Genomic DNA, 16,601 nt, shown 5'->3' with positions numbered 1-16,601 from the left:
GAGGGAGACCGTGTGAGGCCCTGTAAGACGAAAGAAGCTGACAAGCTGACGCACAAGACAGGACCCTCCCTACGAGCATGCAGCCGGGCCACACGCCCTCCGAGGCCGCCAGCAGGGGCCGCCGGCAGGCCGTGCGTGGCCGACGACGCGGATCCGTGAGCAGCCGCTGCATCAAGCCAGAAAGTGCAACTCCACACGTATCAGACGAACTCGGGCTGGAAAAACGACAACGCTGTAAGATAACATTTTCCGTGACAAAAAACACACTTAAGCATTTGAGAACACGAAAATCACCTGGAACCAAAACCTCAAAATTCAAGCAAGAAATAGATTAAAAATCAAAGAAATGAGAACTGGTCGAAGACATGAAATAAGAAATAAACGGATTCCCTGCAAGGGGCCCAGGGAAGAACAGACTAGAAGGAGCCCGTGGTAAGAGGCGCGGGAGAGACCAGGGGGGCGGACGAGGCGCGGGGAGGCGAGGAGGTCAGGAAGAGCCGGCGGGGACGGAGGTGCGCGGGGACGACCTCGCGCTGGCGGGGTCCCCGGACGGAGGACGACAGGCCGGAGCCATAACCCAACAACACTGGCAAGAAAAACAAAACCCACACCCTGAAAACACCCGGCGAGTACCAGAAAAAACTGACCTTAAAAATCAATGATTGTGAAGACGAGAGAACTCACCCTGCATCAGGCTTCTCGAAAGCACAGGCCAAGCGGGGTGACCACAGACGGCGTCAAAAGCAAATCACTGGCCGGAAGCACAAACCAAAGACTTAACGCCCAACCACACTGTCCTCCGCATCGGGGCCAAAGGAGACCCGTCCGCAGCACACAGAGCGTGGGGACCGTGCACCCGAGGCCGCCGCGGGGCTCCGCCTCTGGGAGGGACGGGGAGCCTGCAGCGGAACGCCCGGGGGGAACCGCGTCTGCAGTGTGTGCAGGCCCCCTCCCCCCCCCCCCGCGACAGCAAACGTGAGGAAGAGGCTGGAGGACCAGACGCGCGTCCTGCTGTGACGGCGTGGGGCTACGGGGACGTGCGAGGACCCGTGGAAAGGAATCGGGCTGGACGGCCAGCAGGTGGGGCTGAAGACCAAGGAAAACGAACTGCTGAACGGTTAACGGCTAAGTGAAACCTGGGGGGAAAAGGTTTACGTGCTAAACTAACCATTAGAATACAATCACGAACCTTCCTAAACACACACGAATTTTAACTGGAGAGTAAAGAATCCTCCTCTCACAGAGACACAGCAAATACGAAACACAGTTATAAAGCGTCAGGACACAGTCAAGACCGAGCACGTCACTCCTATCGATGAAGGGACGTGGGTTGGTCTCACCTATTAAGAAAAAGCTTTTCAGTTCACTCCATAAAACAGGCCCCAGCCACGGGCCATGCGTGAGACGCGCCTACCACGGTGAACCGGCAGGGCTAGAGCGGCGCGGGGACAGAGGGGCTCCGGGCTGATGGGAACAGCAGGGCCCGGGGTCCTGGTCTGGGACAGCAGACCCCGGACCCACTGGACAAAGACGCTTCTCAACGCCGAACGGCACGATCCACAGGGAGGACGTGATCCTCAGGGCTGTGCGCACCAAACCACATGGCACCCGCCGCCACAAAGCGACGCCGCGGGAGAGGCACGCGGAGACGGAGACGCGCGGGCGCGGACGGACTTCGGGGAGGCGCCCCTGGCACGAAACGGGGCGCTGCGCCAACGCAAGCAAGGAGACGCGCGGGCGCAGGCCCGGGCACCGACCCTGGGACACGCCCTTCTCCCAGGCGCCCACGGCGGCCACCGAAACTGACACCCACGGCGGCCACCAGACCGGCAAAGCTAAGGACCCCGGCCACGCGTTCGGCTGGTGAGGCTCTGAGGCGGCAGGCCCTCTCCACCACCCCTGGGGCCACGCCACAGGCACGAGCTCCGGCAGGGGGACTGCCCCGGCCCCCAACAGCACACATGCTCGTGCGTGAGGCCTCTCGGTGCAGCTCGGGCACAAGGAGAGGCCACCCGGGCCGCGCGGAGAACGGCGGCACGCTCCCGGACGCAGCACGCGGAAACGGCAGGCTGCCGACGGCGCCCGCGTGGCGCTCCCTCCAGAGAGGAAGGACGGGGACTCGAGAAAACCGTGCGGACGGAGTCGAGGCGGCGGCGGGGCCCAGCCCTCGCGGGTGCAGCCCTGGCCCTGAGAACCGGGGCGTGTCCCCCAAAATAAACAATGGACTCAGCCATGACTGGGGTGCACACGGAGGGCACACCACCCCGAAGGAGCCAGCTGCACTGTCAGCAAGGAAACCAATGACTTACTTAAAAACGGGCAAAGACCCGAGCACAGCGCACCAAAGACGGTCACGCGGACGCGCAGACGCGAGGGCAGACGCGCATCCGGCGTCCCCAGGGGAAGGCGGCTTACAGCGGGAGAGGCCGGCGCCCTCCCGTCGGAACGGCCAGACCCGGGGCACGGACGCCAGCACCCGCGGGAGGACGCGGGGCCACAGGCGCTCGCGCCACTGCCGGGGGACGCGCACGGGGCGGCCGCGTGGGGGGCGGCCGGGCGGAGCCTACAGAACCGGCCGCGGCCCTGCCGTGGGAGCTGACGGCCGCGCCCCTCGGCGTCGGCCTGAGGCGGCGGCCACCCTCGTCCACACGCAGCCCTGCCCGCGCCGTCTGCAGCAGCTCGCTCAGGGGCACCAACACCTGGAAGCCCCGAGATGCCTTCGGCCCGTGGATAAATGCTCTGTGCTCGTCCAGACGGCGGGATGTTGCCCAGCGCTAAGAAGAAAGGAGCCGTCGCGTCACCCAGAGACATGGAGGGACCGTAAGCGCGTGTCACTGGGGGAGAGAAGCAGATCTGAAAAGGCCACACGCGGTGTGGTCCCAGCTACGTGACGCTGGGAAAGGCAAGACGTGGGGACAGTGGGAGGGTCGCTGGCCCCGGGGCTGGCGGGGGCAGCCGGATGGACGGTGGGGGCAGTGCGCACACCCGGTGCGACACCGTGACGGCGGGGACGTGTCGTCACGCGTTTGTGCAGATCTGTGGGCTGCGCGAGACACCGAGAGGGACTGTGATGACACTGAGGGCTCTGAGTGACTACAACACAGCAGTGCAGTTTCGTGGGTTGTAACAAACGCACCGTCCCGCGGGGAGGGTGGCAGGGAGGAGCCTGAGCGTGTGGAGCGGGGAGCACAGGGGAATCCCTGCACTTTCCTCTTAATTTTGCTGTAAACCTAAAACAGCTCTAAAAAATAAATTGCGTCGATTAAAGAAATTAAATCCTGAAAAACAAAATCAAAGTTTTTAGTCAACAGTATCGTACCAGTGACACACACTGGGGAAAGCTGGGTGAGAAAGGTATAGAAACTCCAAATCCTAACGTTCTTGTGACTAAAATTAGTTCAAAATTAAAAGCTGTTTTTTCTAATCCTAAGAAAATAACCCAAAGGGCAAAAACATAAAACAATGGAGCATTATCTGATGAAGAAAATCATACAGACTTTAAAATTCTGGATTTTGTGTTAATCGCTACAGAAGTAACACACAAGTCAAAAACTGGCAGCGCAAGCGCGAGCTCCCGTCCGCTCGGTGACACGCCCCTCCCAGTGCCTCGCAGGGCCCGCCCGCCCGTCGCCCCGCCCACCCCGCACTTGGGGCGCACGCGCCCTTTGCACGCGCCCTTTCCTGCTCTTCGCGGCTGACTCGGGTGCTGTAACAGGGAAGTGGAAGTTAAGCCGCCTGCCCTTCCCGTCTGCCCACCGGCCGGGCACAGGGAGGGGCTGCAGAGGCCAGAGCGCTGGGGAACCTGGTTCCGTCCAGCAAAGCACCAAACACACCGAGAAGAACGGAAATGAGTTCCCACGAGAAGGGAGTCAAAGGGGGCGAGAGGCCCGAGGGCAGCCGAGGGGCCGGCCTCGCCTCTGAGCCGCACGCGGAAGGCTGCTGCAGGCGCAGCGCCAGCACGCACGCCGGCACGCAGTCACGCACGTTGCCCGGTACGCACGCCAGCACGCACGCTCAGGCACGTCGGCACGCACGTTGCCAGGTACGCACGCCGGCACGCAGTCACGCACGTTGCCCGGTACGCACGCCAGCACGCACGCTCAGGCACGCCAGCACGCACGTTGCCAGGTACGCACGCCAGCACGCACGCTCAGGCACGCCAGCACGCACGTTCAGGCACGCAGTCACGCACGTTGCCAGGTACGCACGCCAGCGCGCATGCTCGGGCACGTCGGCACGCACGTCGCCAGGTGCGCACGCTGGCGCACACGCAGGCGCGCACGCCCACGCACACGGGCCTCCGCGCCAAGCGCCCAGGGGCCTGGAAGCCGGGCGCTCCTGCAGCCGTCAACCCACGCACGCCCAGCCGCACCCTCTAGACACCAGGCCGCCCCGAAAGCAGCGAGCGTGCCGACGGAGGCCGGCGCGGGGGGCAACCCGACACCCCGGCCAGCGAAAACTCAACCGGCGAAAACGTAACACTCAAAGAATGGGCGACACTCAAAAGAGAAAGTGGCCCGAAGAAGCTCCCACTGATCAAGTCTAGAAAGGACGAGTGTTGACTACGACCCACGGAACACGACGGGGCTCCCCCGCCCATGCGCTGATGCACGCGGGAGAAGGGAACGCTGTTCAGGAGCGGCATTAAGTGTCCGGGTGTGGCGACAGGCGGTCAGCTTGGCGCCCAGCGCAGCAGTCAGCGTGCAGCTGGGCTGGGTGCGGGTCCGATGAGGGAGGGAACCTCACAACCCGGAGCACCTCCTGACTAAACGCCAGTAAGTACTAGCGAGAACAGCGCCTTCACAGGGCGCTCACTGGCAGATGCCCACGTAGCAGGCGACCCGAACTGAGAGCGCCAGTGCTGGGAAGGTCAGCCAACACCACCGCCACCTCTGCGGTGAACGGAGCATGGCGCCGCCGCGGGGCGGCCCCAGCGGACAGTCCCAGGCTAAGTCACCCACAGCGCACGAGGCCTGTCCCCTAACCGTGGCCAGGTAGGTTCAGAAGAGACTAAGGGGCGTGCTAACAATGTCACACCTTTCTGAACCAAAGAGGAAAAGAGAGGTAGCCGGGACAATTCGGGAAACAGGACCAGTGTGAGGACTGGCTGCCGCCAGGTGCCAGTGCTGATGTCCCGGGGAGGGGGGGTGGGGCTGCGCAGCAGTGACGCACGCGTCTGCAGCGTTGGCACAGGGGTGCGGCGACAGCCCGAGGACAGGTCTCGCAGGACCCCCCAACGAAGCCTAAAGCCTGGCCAGGGGAGGCAGGGTGCACGTCTAGTCCCTGAGTCCCGCTAAGTGGGAGGGCTTCGGATACGCCATGGGCTTGCTCCACACCCTCACGAACACCAAAGCGAGAAACGAAGCCGAGCGGCAGGACTGCCTGCTGAGACACGAGTCACACTCTGCATGAAAGGAAAAGTCCACGGTCTCCACATGTCATGCAAACCACTGCCACTAGACGTGCAGAGAAACAGGAAGTGTGCCCAGACGACAAAGGAAAGGGAGCCGGCAGAGGCTGAACCTGAGACAGCCCCCTTGCTGGGCTTGACAAACACAGTAAGCAGCTTCTGTAAACAGCTTCGAAGAATAATGGGAAAATATGGTCTCAATAACTGAACAGACAAGAATCTTATCAAAGAATGAGAAACCATAAAAAAGCCCTAAACAGAAACCCTAGACAGAAAAAAATACACTAACAAATGACAAGCTCGCTGGAGGGGCTTAGCAGCTGACGAGATGACAGAACCCCACGTGGTCAGGGAGCCTGAGGATGAAACAAAAGAAATTACCCAGTCTGAAGAACAGTCCGAGACGTGTTACCAGGAGGTCTAGTAGAAAAAGGTAGGGCTGGACAGAAAAGAATTTGAGGAAATCAAGGCCAGAATAGTCCAAATTGAGGAAAAACATGGCCCAACAGACGGAAGAACCCCAAGCAGCTAAATGTCAGGAGACCCAGGTCTAAATACAACACAGACAAACCTCTGAAACTCGACAATAACCTCAAAACAGACAGAGACGTGAGACCTACTCCACACGGCACCAGAGGTACAAATTCAATCTTCGACCTCTTCCACTGGGGCCCGGAAGACAGTGGAACCACAGCTCCAAGAAGCAAAAATATGGTTTATCGGTTTTTAGAACCGATAAAACACAATGGGAAGCCCGCCTGCCTTTTCTGTGATCTGGAACAAGGTGACACGATTAGAAGGGAGTCTCCTCAGCAGCGTGGAGGAGCCCAGCTCACGGAAAGGAAGGGGGTGTGAAGGACGCTGATTCTTGGATCACTCAGCCCTGTCCCACATCTGGACTTGCCTGGCTTATTCAAGAATAAGGGCCTGGCCTCGCCTCTGAGCCACACACAGAGGTTAATATTCAAAACTGAGGGTGCGACACCACCATCCCCAGTAAACAGAGGGGACAGAACCCATCGCCAGCAGACTGCCCCTGAGACACGGGCTCGTGCTCTTCCGAGGTGGCAGGCGCTGCTGCCGAGGGGACGGGGCCCCGAGGAGAGAGGGACGACCACGCAGAAAACGCCACCTTTGCTCCTCCTGTGACCCAGTTGAAACAACTGACAGCCTAAAGCAAAAACGGCAAACTTTGAGATTGGCTTCTTAAGGAAATGCAAAGACATGACAACAAACAAGGCGGGAAAGTGAAGAAGCCGGGAGCGATGCCCCCTGCACGCCGGGGACCCCTGTGCCGCCCTCCCGCCCACGGCTCAGAAGAACTGGTCGCCTGTGAGGGGCACCGTGCTGACAGCCTCCCGTGTTCTTCTCGGTCAGTCTAAATCTCACCACGTGACGCCGTGGCGATTGAACGCCTTACGCAAAAAACTTCTGGCTCATGTGACACTCACAAACAAGTATACCTGATTTAGAGAGTCATGTGCAAATGCGGGAAGCCAGTGCTGACCGGGCCCCCTGAGGAGGTCAGCTGCGAGATGCCCCAGGTCCCTTGCAGCCCTCGGTGCCCGTGCGCCCTGTACCTCTGTCCCCGATCCCGGTCCTGGAGAGTCCACTTTCCTCTTTTTCCTGGGCCCGATGGCGGCCAGGGCTGTGAGGTTGGCGTCGCGCTGCCTCATCTGGGCCAGCTCCTGCTGCTGCATCTTTGTTTTGCAAAGGAAACAAGGAGTGTCATTTCACGCACGTCCTGCTCACTACGAAAGCCATAAAAATACAGCCGCCACGGGGGTTTTCTGAAGCTGTCTAAATTAAAATTCCTTTAATATTCTGATTTCTTTTTAACAGTAAGCATATTCTACAATCAGAAAAATAATAAAGTGAGGTGCTCGTCTTAGAAAGCTCAAAAAAATGAAAAAGTTGTAAAAGTATAGAAACTAAATGCACCCGAAGAGAAACTACCACTGAATTTAAAGCAGAGCAAACTGCTGGCGCCAGGAAACGCCTCTGCACGCATCTGGGACAGCTGCGGAGGCGCCGCGGACAGAGGCGCCGCCGCCCCGCACCCCTCGCCCTCGGAGGTTCTGGACGAATCGGCACCTTTTCACGTGCGCACTGAAGAAAGACCCTCTGCCTAAAACGCTCCCTTACCTCCTTTGCCTTCTGTTTCAACCTTAATTGTTCTGGATCTTCTTGTCTGGACCGAGACTATTTTTCAAAAAAGTAAAAAAGAAAAATAAGTCATGACTGAAACGTTAACCACTCAAAAGGGTATCTTGATCGTGACACTAAACAGCCTAGTCATGACAGAAAGCATGATACATCTGTAAACACTTAAGGCCAAAAGATGAAAATCGAGGTTGCACGTCATGGAGGGAAAACCACCTCCTTCCTCAGCAAATCCGAACCCTTCGGACGTGAAACTAAGATGTGGTCCGTGACGCACCTGCCGGTCGCAGGGATCTGGCTGCCTGACCGGGGGACCTGACAGTGTGCCGAGGGCCCAGGTCCGCCCCCACGTGCCGAGGCCTCGCGCCCCGACCCCGCCCGTGGGTACCGGTCTGGCCTCCCAGAAGCCCCAAGGTCACCACGGGCAGCCAGGACGGGCGAAGGGAGGGCCCCGCGGCCGAGGGCACCGCAAGCACTTGCCTTCGCTGCCCGCATCAAGATCTCTCGCTCCTGCTCATCTTTCCTCTGTTTTTCGATCTGATCGAGCTGCTCAAAAAACTTGAGCTGAGCCCGGACGTCGCTTGCCTGCTCGTACCTGTCGTCATCCTACAGAGATGGTGAAAATGCTGCTCGTCATGAACCTGGGGACCCCGCGGACAGTCTGTGTGCCGCGCGGACCCCGACCCCTCCCCGTCCAGCCCAGGCCCGCATCTGGGGTGCTCTGCATGTTCTCAGACGGGAAGAGGCTCGGGGAGCTGGCCCGTGGCTCACGGGGAATTTTCTACTTCATACACTTCAGTGTTTGAATATTTTAAGCAACACTTTGAATTTTTCTTAGTAACGATCACTTTTAAAGCAAAGTGGCCCCGTGCTCTTGACTGCGGCGCGGATGGCACTGTCGCCTGGACCGGGGAGTGGGGCCCGCCCGGTGCCCTGCCCTGCTGGACAGCACACGTGGCCGAGCAGGGACGGCACCGTCCGGAAGGCCGCCGCGGGAGGCCGGGCCTACGGTGCCGCTAACCGTCCACAAAACCGAACGGGCGACGATCCGAGTCACAGGGGCGGCCGGGGCCCGGTCTGCGTGCTTAGCTGAGAACCCCAGGCAGGACGGGGGTGCAGGGCCCCGTCCCCTGTGAGGCGCAAGAGGCCAGCCCCGCCCCTGCCCAGGAGGCCCACGCACTCAGGAGGCAGCACCGTACCTTGTAGGAGAAGTTTTTCTGCTGAGCCGTTTCTGATATTTTCTCCACGAGGTTCTGCAGCCTCTGCTGTGTGGCGTGTGACACGTAACTCACCACGTCCGGGTGTAACTCCGTGATGCCGTGCTTCTTACCTGCGGGTCGGGCAGAGCGAAGCGTCTGTCCCGTGCCCCCGGGGACCGCCCCTTGCAGCCGCAGGGCGGCCAGGCAGGCCCCCAGGCCAGCGTCAGCACCACCAGGCTGGTGCAAGGCGCCAGGGGGAGGACACGCGGCAGGCGGCCTGGCCGAGCGTCGGTCACGGTGCCAGCAAGCCCGCACAGGGACGCAGAGCCCTCCCTGCCGGCACGTACCGATTTCCAGAATCCGTCTCTGCAGGGGCGCCGGGAGCAGGAAGGTCTCGTCCTTACAGGACCGCGTGAGGGTGCCCACCAGCTCCGAGTTCGTGGCCAGTATTCTCGCGCTTTCTTCCGACAGGTTCACTCCGGCCATCGACGCAACATCGTTAATGTCATCGTCGTCCCTTCAGAACAGAAGACAAGACGACCCCCCCTGAGCAACGGCTGCAGCGCCGCGCACGCCCAGGTGGTCCCGGAGCAGGGCAGTGAACGGAGGGACAGGGGGCGCGTCGCGGGAAGCACAGCTCGGGTGCCCCGGGCCTGCGTCCTGCCGGCCACCTTCCACACGGTACTGTCCCCTGCGTGAGAAGCCCGGCGCCTTCTCCGAACCCGAGTCTGGCCTTTCACGGGAGGTCACGCTCGGGCGGAGGCCGAACGTGAGCCTCTGCACAGACGGACGGACGGACGGGGGCGAGGACCCCGCGGGCACCGCCGCACTGAGGGCAGCCCTCGCCGCCTGGCTGCTCCGCGGAGCCTCCACGCAGCACCCTCGCGGGCCAGCGCGCTCCCGGCCCAGAACCACCGCCAGCCCCGGGGGGCGCCCGAGGCGCGCTTCCCGACGCGCTCCGGGGCGCTGCCGGCCGGCGCCCACACCCGACCGCTCGGCGAGCGCCCCGCAGCCTCGGAAGCCGGCCCCCACCGCGCTCCGTGCCCCCGGCGCGGCCGGCCGCCCCGGCGGCCCCCGCTGCCTTCCACGCAGAGGGTCCGGCTCGGAATCGCGCGCTGCACCTCGTGTCGCGTTCTTCGGCCGCCTTCGGCCCGGGACGCTCCGCGGCCTTCCCTTGACTCTCGTGCCCTGGACACGGGGAGGTCACGGGCCGGCTGTCTTGCCGCACGTCCTGGTTCTGCCTCTGGCCACTGCCCCTCCTGCCGCGGTACGGGACGTGTCTTCGGCAGGAACTTCACAGTCACGTGGCCTCGCCGGCCGCCCCCCGCAGGGGCTGGGCTGGTCCCTCGTCGCCTGTGCTCCGAGTCAGCTGCCTGGCTTCGCCGCCGTCGGGCGCCCCTCCCGCGGTCAGGGAGCACATGGGCACGTGGGCGGGGTCCCGTTCCTCGTGCACTGTGTCTGTGTATGTTTCCAGGGGCTCGTGGTCTCCGCCTCAGCCGTGGGTGCAGTCTGCGGCCGCAGACGTGGCCTGCAGCAGGGAGGCCACCTGTCCACCCCAAGCGCCGCCTCCCACCTCGCGACGTGTGCTAAGCGCCTTGTGTTTTCTGACCCCGGCCCAGGAACGAGCCTTTGCCAGGCGCCTGGTCGCTGCAGGAAAACGAGACCGGAGCGCCGGTGTGCTCGCCGCCCGCGGGTGTCGCTGCTCCTGCTCCCTCAGCGGGGGGGGGGGGGCGAGCACGTCCCACCTGCAGCAGGTCGGCCTGTCTCCACTGAACCACGCGCTTCCAGCACCGCCCACCCCGTTCTGCACCTGCCGCCCCTGCCCTCCCGCCCCTTGCTGGGGGAAGCGGAGGCAGCTGCTGACCACTCGCCTGCTTCTCGGACCTGCAGGGGAGCCGCCCCCCCACCTCCTGCACCGGCCCACCCCACCAGCACACGCCCAGCCCTGCCGCAGCCCCTGACGGCGCTGGGGAAGGAGAGTCCAGGAAAGGGGGTCCCCACAGAGGTCTCCCGAACCACGCACTCCACTCCTGATTCATCGTAACAGAAGCTGTCACCACAGCCCGCCCACGGCCAAGTCCCCGACACACGACTCCACTACGACGACACTCAGACCGGCTGCTCAGCAAGCCACCGCCGGACAGTGCTCCCCAGGACTCCGGGGCTAGAAGGGGTGGGGTGCACCCCACGCACTCCCGCAGCGCCCTCAGGGTGCCGCGTCTGAAGACCAGCGCTCTCGCCTTCGCGCAGAAACCAGCCGTGCGGCTCGCTCCTTACCGAAACGAACCTCCCCCGGGCTCCTTGAGTTTGTTTTTCTGTGCGGCAGCTGCTTGGGCCGAGACGGCAGACAGCGCTTTGGCTCCGGGCAGCACGGCAGGCTTCACCACGGGGACTGCAAGACAGGAGACGCGGCGCCGCTGACGCACATGCCCGTGTGGCGTGTGCCCGTGCCGGCCGAGGCACGCCCTGAGCGCCGGACGGGCCCGGCGGGCGCCCGGAGACGCTGGGGTTTCTAACTCGCGTGCAGGGGTGACGACTGCCTGATGCGGGCAGCGCACACCGGGGCGCGGGCTCCGGCGCCACTCAGGACGCCGCCCGCACGGCTTCTGGCAGGAGGCCGGGGACGCCCGCGAGGCCCTTACCTGGCTGCAGCTGGTTCAGCTGGATCTGCTGGGGCGTGGTGAGCACGATGCGGTTGTGCGGCTGCCGGAGGGCCACCATGGGCGTCTGCGTCAACGTCACCTGCGGGGGGCGGATCAGCGCTCCAGGCTTGGGTGGCGGTTGGATCACCTGAGGCAGAGCCCACAGCCCTCATGAGCACTCGCAGCCGAGAGCTGCCAGCACTCTGTCCCCAGCCGTGGCCGTGCCCGGAATGGGGCGGCCCCAACAGGACCGCAGGGCCAGACGGCGGGCACCCACGTCCGGCGCCACGGCCAGCGCCAGCTCCTCATGGCGGGCGCACCGCGTGGCCAGCCCGCTGAGCGCAGTGTCCGGAGGGCGCCGCGCTCAGGGCCCCCGTGTGGGGCTGTCTCTCTCCGCCCATCAGTGAAGGCGGCAGGTGCCGTGGCGACCTGGAGCTGCGGGTCAGGCTCTCTCCCTCCCCACGTTTTCTCTACGAGGCAAGACGGCTTTCGCAGCAGGTGGGGGGGATTAGGTTTCCTACGCCCGGCCCTGAACTTGGCCTCAAAGTAAGGGCCCCTCTCCTGCCCCCCAGACGCAGCCTGTGCCCCACCCCGCCAGCTGAGCGCCCACCGCTTGCCACATCCCGCCTTTCACTCTGCCACTGAGCACACGCTCGGCCACCACTTCCACTCACCACCTCCTGTCTGCCTGTCCGGCCAGCTCACTGCCCCACGGCTAGCCCTCCCGCCCGCCACACCCCGCAGCGCTCCCGAAGCGCGGACACGCCGTGCCGGGACACCGGGAGCACCCCCGAAGCCACACGGCTGCAGGCCGCGCGGCTGTGCCCGGAACCCCTAGGGCCGGCTGTCCACGTCTAGATTCCGAATCCTACGACAGCAACCTGGAGGGTGTGCTACGGGCCCCCCCAGGTTGTAAGCCAGCAGGGAGACGCCCCCCATGCTCTCGGCTCGCATCCTGGTTGCCCAACACACGCGCCGTCGTGAAACACATCCCACGACCGCTTGGCACGTGCTTGCGAGGGAGCCTACACGGTGTGTTTTTGTAGTTCTCTTTAAAAGGACAGAATCTCTTGGAAATCATCTTAAAAGCACGAATGCTGCTGCAGGAGCACACACGTCCTTCCTGCAGCCTCGGGGCCCAGGACAGTGGCCACAAACCATGAGCGGCTTCAGCATCTAAGAACCACCCGGCCCGGCCGGCGTGTCCAGCACCAAGCACGCGTCTGTCCCCTACGTGGGGCCGCTGCCCTTCGTCAAAGACGACACCCAGCTCAGTCACTGCAAACACATCCCAGTCGTTTCGACCATGAACACCCTGGCACCGTGCCAGCCGAAGCTGCCACGCTTACTCTACTGAGAAACGAACTACATGGTCGTGTGGCCTCTGCCGCTGGCTCCCCTGTGGAGACTGACACCCCAGCCCGCCTGCAGGGGGCCCCCCTGAGCCGGGGTGATGGGCTCCCGCCTGCATGCCAGCGGCGTGGGCGGCCCCTGCTTGCCAGCGCCAACCTGGGTGGGCTGCGTGAGGCTGATGACGGGGGGCTGGAGGGCGCTGGTCACGGTGGCCGCGGTCTTCCCGGCCGTGCGCTGGACGGAGCTGCTCAGCACCACGGCCGTGAGCGCGGTGGTGGCCTGCGAGGCGGGCGGCGGCTGCTGCTGGCTCTGCTGGATGAAGGCTGCCGAGTCGGGGGTCAGCTGTCTCAAGGCGGGCAAGCTCCTCTGGGCGGAAACAGACGTGGGGTCGGGCGGGCGGCCCGGCTGCGCGCTCCCTTCCCCCGCACCCCGGAGGAGCCGCTGCGAGAAAGGCTCTCAGGCCAGAGCGCGCAGCTTTCAGATCTCGGGGAGGTGCCTCTGACGTCAGCTGCCAGTGTGTCTCACACGCACACAGACACGCGTCACCGACCAGGATTACTCTCGGTGAGAAAAGGCACCGTTTCTAAAACGCCCTTAAGAACGCTGCGGCATCAGAGACGGTGTGATGGGGACCGCTGATGCCGCTGAGGCCCGGGTGCTCCCCGGGTGAGCGCCCCGGCAGCCACGGGCCGCCCGGGGGTCGCCCTGTGCTTACGGGGAATGGCCACCGCACCCGGGATCTCAAAACCCCCAGAAAAGCCTCCGAAGAGGACACGGGACGCTGCGTCGCAGGGCGCTTCGGCCTTGCAAACCCAGCGGCAACAGCTGCAAACCCCACTCCTGCCCCCGGACACCCCACTCCGGTCAAGGGGCCTCACCCTCACCTTCAGGAAAGGCACAAGGTACGGTTGAGGTGAAGAATTAAGCTCTCGGTACAACCTACTAGTGAAGTCTTCGGCTTCGATTTTTCCGTCCTAAAAAACGAAGCACACACTGCAATGCCCACGAGAGGAAGTGCGTGCACACCCTTCACCCGCGGCCCCACGCGCACGCCCCACGGTCGGCCGCCGCCCCCGCCGGTGCTGGACAGAGGTGACGGGGTCAGCGTGCTGCGTGTCCTGGCCGACACGGGTGTGCGCGGGGGCAGCGGGGGGCTCGCCTAGCCCTTCCTGGAGCAGGTGGCGGCGTCTGCGCCTGGGCCACCTCCTGTTCCCGTCACCCGGCTGCCACTCAGCACTCCCCAAGTACCCGTGCCCCAGGCACTTCGTCAGGAGCCAGACCAGCTTCTCTGGCGAAGCCAAGGCCGCCGCCGGCGGTGCACGGGGTCAGGGGGCAGAGGCATTTACTCGCGCGACCCTCCGGGAGGAAGCCCGGCGCGGGCCGGGCCACGTACCAGCAGGTGCTGTACCAGCTCTTTCACGTTGGCCGCCGTCTCCGTGGACTGTTTCCCGGACGAGGCCAGCTTTATCAACGTGGATAGGAAGTTTTTACATTTCTTCACGTTTTCCATCGTTTCCTGCATTCGAAAGATGAGTCGAAGACTCTCCAAAAGCACACTTACGTTATAGCTTGTGGCTTAACTAAAACGCGCAGGTGAGAAGTTTATTTCTTCTCTGAACTGCTATCGAGGAAGTGCAGTAACCCTCGCAGCCTGCGGATGCGGGTGCAGACCAGAGCGAGTGCCCCGCAGCCCGCAGCCCCTCGCTTCAGGAAGGAAGCTGCGGTAACAGCTAGAACGTGAACGAGATGAATCGGGGGGCGTTCACAGCGGCGTGGGCGGTTGTGAAGAAAGCCTGAAGCCTGTCCACACGCGGCTACTGAGGACGACGAGCGGTGCTCACGCAGGAGCAGGGGCCGCGTGGAGCACGAGCCCGCTGACTCGGGCCTGCGCGCAGAGCAACGCCGCGGGAGGGCGCGTGGCGACGGCCCGCAGAGCCGCTGCACACACAGGTCCGGCCCGGCCACGCCTGCTCCCCACGCCGCCGGCTGTGCCTGTCGCTGCGGGTCCTGTGTGGCCCGAAAGCCCCATGCAGGGAAAAGGGGGCCCTTCCTGACGCCTCTGAGGCCTCTGCTCTCAGACCCCGTGCTGGGGGCCACGCAGACCCCGAGGCACGGGCTTGCCCGGGCTGCGGCAGGCGCCCTGAGCTGCACGCATGGGCTGTGTGGACCCAGCCAGCCCCAGGGCCTCGAGAAACAAGGGAGGTGACGGCGTGGGCCAGACGTGGCCCGCTGCCTGTGGCAGGCCCAAGGGGCGCGGCGCGGCGGCACTCACCGTGGCAGCTGTGGAGGTGGTGGTGGCCCCTGGGACCGATCGCTGAGGTGTCCCGGTCTGAACAGCCGTTGCTGTCCCGAGCGACGTCGTCTGGGCAGTGCCACCCAGAACGAGCTGAGGCTACAACAACCCAAAGCAGGAGGTGAACCGAGGCTACGGGGAGGCGGCCTCCGCGTCCGGCGGGCCCCTTGGGGACCCTCGGGACCCGCGACGGACCGCACCCCCGCGCTGCAGTCCCAAGCACCCGAGGGACATGGTTTCATGCCTGCATCAGAACCCGACAGACTGCGCCAACCGCTGGCAAGAGGCCAGCTCTGGCTAGTCCCTGAAAGTCGCGTGCTGGCCGGCTCAGGCCACCCGCCACATGCACCTGGCCCATCAGAGACGGCCGGTCTGAAGAGAGCCTGGTGGCAAAGGCGGGGATGCCCCGCACTGTCGGCCTTCCCGCAGGGTGGCGTGGGGTGACGGGGGGAGGTGCCCCCTCGGCTCCCGCACCCTCCCTTCTCATCCGGACACATCAGGGAAGGGGGTCCGGAGTGACAGGAGGGGTGGGGGGTGGCCGGTCAGTGGGAGGGCTCCCCGCTGGACAGGTGGCCGCCAGACCTCAGGCATGAGGGCCCCGCCTGCCCCCCGTCAGGCCACTGACACCTCTGCTCCGCAGCAGGGTCGTGGGACCACACCTGCTCTTTCTCAGCGGGTCCTTTTCCAATGGACAAACTTTGCCGTCAGCCCCCGTCTTACGACTTCTCAACACAGGGGCAAGGCAGCCCGAGTGAGACTCGGGTGGGGGCCGCGGAGTCGCGGGCGCCGGCGCACTGCGAGCAGCGTCGGCTGCGACCGCCGCGGACCCTCCAGGCCCAGAGGTGCCCGAGCGACCGAGCGACCCCCGCGTCAGGGGCCGTGAGCGGGAGGCGGCGGCGGTGTGCCCTGGGCCTGCCACTCGTCACACGAAGCACGTGTCGCTGTGGCTGGACAACGCCCAGCGAGGCCGCAGAGGGGAGACCCCGCCGCCGTGCCGGGGCAGCGAGGGGGGCGGCGGGGCGCCGCCCGGGGGAGCCCCCCCCACGTGGGATTTGCTCCCACCCTCCGTCCCGCGGCCGACGAGCTCAAACCGCAGCAGCGGAGCCGAGACGCCCCGGCCGGTCGCCGCGCGTCCACTGACCCGGCGCGGGCCCGAGTGCGCCTGAGCGCGCCTCGCCGCCTTGTCAGCGGACGCCTTGCACCGCACCCTCCACCAGGGGTGCAGCACGCCCTGCCACCCACGCCCAGCGGACCCTGCTCCGCTCCGTCCCTGGGCTGAACTGCTCTCGCCCTGGCTTTAAACAGCACTGCCGCCCCCTGCGGACGCCACAGGAGCAGGCAGGCAGGCCCGAGGCTGGTGGGGGCGGAGCGGTGCGGGGGCGGCCCCAGCTGCGGTGGGCATCGCGCGAGACTGGCCACCCGGGCACGGCCCCGGCCCGCCCAGGTGCGCCGACACACACCTCCGCCACGGGCGCAGCGCCCCGGCTGCCCGGAACAGGCTGCTCCCGACAGGCGTCACCTCTGCCACGCAGGGGGCCAGC

The 16,601-nt window shown here is 64.5% G+C and overlaps 1 protein-coding gene across 1 annotated transcript in view; it reads right to left on the bottom strand.

Moving 5' to 3' along the window:
• Window positions 1-16,601, bottom strand: part of TAF4 (TATA-box binding protein associated factor 4) — a 47,832-nt gene that overhangs the window by 4,620 nt on the left and 26,611 nt on the right. Inside the window, exons 4-14 of the mRNA XM_016132281.2 lie at window positions 15,040-15,159; window positions 14,161-14,283; window positions 13,652-13,741; window positions 12,924-13,133; window positions 11,415-11,562; window positions 11,050-11,164; window positions 9,120-9,289; window positions 8,773-8,903; window positions 8,054-8,179; window positions 7,556-7,612; window positions 6,991-7,110 (exon numbers count right to left, since the gene is read on the bottom strand). Coding sequence (XP_015987767.2) covers window positions 6,991-7,110; window positions 7,556-7,612; window positions 8,054-8,179; window positions 8,773-8,903; window positions 9,120-9,289; window positions 11,050-11,164; window positions 11,415-11,562; window positions 12,924-13,133; window positions 13,652-13,741; window positions 14,161-14,283; window positions 15,040-15,159 — 1,410 coding nt within the window. The remainder of the gene's footprint in view (window positions 1-6,990; window positions 7,111-7,555; window positions 7,613-8,053; window positions 8,180-8,772; window positions 8,904-9,119; window positions 9,290-11,049; window positions 11,165-11,414; window positions 11,563-12,923; window positions 13,134-13,651; window positions 13,742-14,160; window positions 14,284-15,039; window positions 15,160-16,601) is intronic.

The sequence above is a fragment of the Rousettus aegyptiacus genome, unplaced genomic scaffold, assembly GCF_014176215.1.
Source record: "Rousettus aegyptiacus isolate mRouAeg1 unplaced genomic scaffold, mRouAeg1.p scaffold_m13_p_12, whole genome shotgun sequence".
In the NCBI taxonomy this organism is placed as follows: Eukaryota; Metazoa; Chordata; class Mammalia; order Chiroptera; family Pteropodidae; genus Rousettus; species Rousettus aegyptiacus.
This window is presented reverse-complemented; position numbering and strand designations above follow the sequence as displayed.